This window comes from Alligator sinensis, unplaced genomic scaffold (genome assembly GCF_000455745.1).
Source record: "Alligator sinensis unplaced genomic scaffold, ASM45574v1 scaffold437_1, whole genome shotgun sequence".
NCBI lineage: Eukaryota > Metazoa > Chordata > Crocodylia > Alligatoridae > Alligator > Alligator sinensis.
This window is the reverse complement of record NW_005842176.1, coordinates 1,691,292-1,694,441: the sequence shown is the minus strand read 5'-3', so window position 1 is coordinate 1,694,441 and position 3,150 is coordinate 1,691,292. Positions and strand designations below refer to the sequence as shown.

The window sequence follows — 3,150 nt, the reverse complement described above, 5'->3', positions numbered from 1 at the left end:
TAAACAGCAAATGGTTATTAATGACAAAATATGAGGCACTGAATACAAAATATAAGGCGCACACTCTCCACAGTATCAGTATCACTGTGATTACTAGAATCTCCTCTTGGGGAAAAGAACCTGGGACCAGCTCCCGCAAGGGGAAAAAAGGCTGGCTCCCAATATCTCCCCACCCTCCGGGGCATGGCCAGGACCCTCATTCTTCAGGAGGCCCTTTCACAGTTTCTCCCCCCACCCACTTCCAAGGGGTCTCTTCCCCTGTGGGAAACCCTTGCCCGATAACTCACGATTCCAGGGCCATGAAGGGGGATCAGCGCTCTTCCACCCAAACTGCTCCTTGCTGCCAAACCTCTCAGGCTCCGGTTCCATCCCAGCCACCTGCTAATGGCCCCGAGCAGCCTCATGCTTCTGGAGGCTACTGCCCTCTCACTGGAGTTGGAGGCCCGGGCTGCCTCATGTGATGCTGGGGCTCAGTTCGCTCTGGGACCCTTCCTACGGTGAGATCGGTCCTGTGTCCTGGCCCTGTGCCAGGGGTTAGAGACCCGAGCTGCTGCTATCGGCTCCCAGGGTCTAGGTTCCACTGTGCACCATCCCTGTGCACTGAGGTTCTAGCCACTTGCCAGGTGTTGCAAACCCTTGCTGCCTCTCACAGCTCCCAGGATCCAGCTCTGTACAGCAGCACCTGCACCGCACCCTGGCCACACACCAGGGGTTGCAGACCTGAGCCCCTTGCTCCCAAGGTCTGGCTCTGTGCAGTGCCGCTTGCACTGAATCCCCATTTGCTGCTCTGCATACCGTGTGCTGGAGCTGGAGCTGACCTCTGCTCCCCTGCTGCCATGGGCAGTCTTCTGGAGCTCTTCAGAGGTGACAGGAACCACCCCGCTGGGCAGCTCTTCCCAGCTCTTACTGGCTCTGGTCCGGTGCATCTCTCTCCTTGTCCCTTGGTGCGTCTCTCTCCTTGTTCTGGGCATGCTGCTCTTTATATACTCCTCAGGGCTCCACCCCTGAAGTCTTCTGGACCTGACAGTGTTGCAGTCTCCAATCAGGTCTGGGGGAGCTCCTTCCCCCCTTCCCTCAGGAAAGGAATGTGACTTCACTCCTCTTGCTGCCTCCTGATTGGTGGATGGACTCCACCAATCAAAACAGCAGAATCTCAAGCCTGGGACTCAACCCAAATGTCCAAAAGGTAAGTCTGCTACACTGGTAAGCAGGCATGCCAGTATGCCTCTCAGCCACAGTCCCATGGAGGCTTCTAAGGACAGTCAAGCAGCAATAGCCTTATGGGTATTACTCAAGGTTCTACTTAGGATTCTGATTAGGCTTTTTTGACATTGCCAGGCTTGTCAGTTTTATGTCAGGAGGGGTGGTCATTTTCATGTCACCTTAAAGGGAAGAATGGACCATCAAATCTCCTTGTCCCCCAGGCTCTCATAGAGCACCACCATCCTCCTCACAGCAGAGCTTCTTGGGTGAGGTGACCATATTTACTATCTTTTTCCATCTCATCTGCCAGCTAGTTTGCTATGGCATGACCCTGGCACTGATAAGATGCCTTCTCAAGTTGTGTTATGTGCTCTTTGTGTTTGGGAGCTATATGCCAGAGGATGAAGATGTAACAGGACCATAGAGAACTGTCTCCAGTCTGTGTACTGCTGCTTCTGGGACAGGCACATGAATAGTGCCTGGGGGAAGCAGCCAGTCCTTCAGACCTGGAACAATGAGCCCTCATATATCTCATGCAACATCTACAAGGCCAGGGGAAAACCTTTCCAGAGACCTGGGAAGTAGAGGCCAGACTGGCACTTAGCCCCAGGGCCTCTGAAGGACTACAGGCATTCTTGTGAGGGAGGCTCTGATGAAGTACTTCCAGTAGTACTGGACCTGGGGGCTGGGGGCTTGAGAGTAAGAGAAAGGCAATAGTGTGCACAGTCCAGACAAATGCAGAAGACAGCTATTTTACTTGTTTTGACAACAAATGAACGTTCAGATAAACATTTAAAATGTTCAATGTTTGAGGTGCTGGACAGGAGGCAAGGAAAAAGGGGTTTGAAATGTGCCCCCAAAATAGCCCACAAGCAGCCTATCCCTGCTGTCATGGACTTACTAAGTCCCGGAGGAGGAGGATGGGTCCTTGGAGGCTAAGTGATAGGGTATGCCACCCCATTGTATAGAGGGGATTGACAGGATGCAGTCCCACACTGTGCTGTTTTTCCCCAATGTGAAGTGCTTATGAGACTGAAGAGTGCTGCTTCTAACCCTACATACCTGTGTCCTATGGGAAGAACATTATGCCAAGGTTCCTCCCATGCTAGAGAAGAGGTTTTGTTGTCTCAGGGAATGGTGGGACCCTTGGGGAGTTGGGTAGGTTGGCCTGAAAGGGAGCCATGGTGGGGAAGGGACAGTGACTGAACACCTTGGCTTGGGGACTGCTTTCAGTATGTCTGCCATGGCAGTGGGAAGGTTTGAGCATGGGAAAAGTGAGGGTTCTGACTATAAGGCAGGAGCAGGAGGAGCTGCTAGTGGCTTGAAGGTTTGTACCCAAGTGGGATTCCAGGGGATATGGTGAGAAGCCAGGGGCCAAGAATCGGGTTATAGGTGCTCTCCATAGGCCTGTGATTGGGGTGGGTGTTGATGCCCTTAGGCCAGTGGTGCATAGCATTCTGACTGTGGGGAGCAGGCCTGGACATGAAGGGAGAAATGGAGCATGGCTGGAATGTTCCCTGTCTGCTGGGCAAAGGTAATTATAATGGGCTGTTTTTCTTCTTCTCCACACATTAATGTATCTATGGTTGGCCAAGCTGTAGTGCTCCATCATTGTGTATCATCTGTACTCTCATATTTTAGAACTTAAAAGGCACTCAGAGCATTATAAATAATTCAGTCATCCATAGCCAAAGTTTGTTTATGTTCATCTTGTTGGTCCTGTTCATCAATGTCGCTCCTGATATGGAATCTGGTTGTGCAAGGAGGTGCTTATGGGTGGATCTTTGTTTTGTTTCCATAAGCACACAGGATGGTAAAACCCCATGTTGCAGAACACTAGTGTAAAACTGACTTGATTTCTGTGAGTCAGGTGAGGTTACCTCTTCTAATTGTAACCTAAAATGCTGCAGAGAACTTATTGTTTAGTTCTCTCTTTTCCTCATAATC

The 3,150-nt window shown here is 51.0% G+C and overlaps 1 protein-coding gene across 1 annotated transcript in view; it reads right to left on the bottom strand.

Moving 5' to 3' along the window:
- Window positions 1-2,637: 2,637 nt before the first annotated feature.
- LOC102371745 (olfactory receptor 9G4-like) overlaps window positions 2,638-3,150 on the bottom strand; it is a 1,484-nt gene continuing 971 nt past the window's right edge. Inside the window, exon 2 of the mRNA XM_014521019.1 lies at window positions 2,638-2,679. Coding sequence (XP_014376505.1) covers window positions 2,638-2,679 — 42 coding nt within the window. The remainder of the gene's footprint in view (window positions 2,680-3,150) is intronic.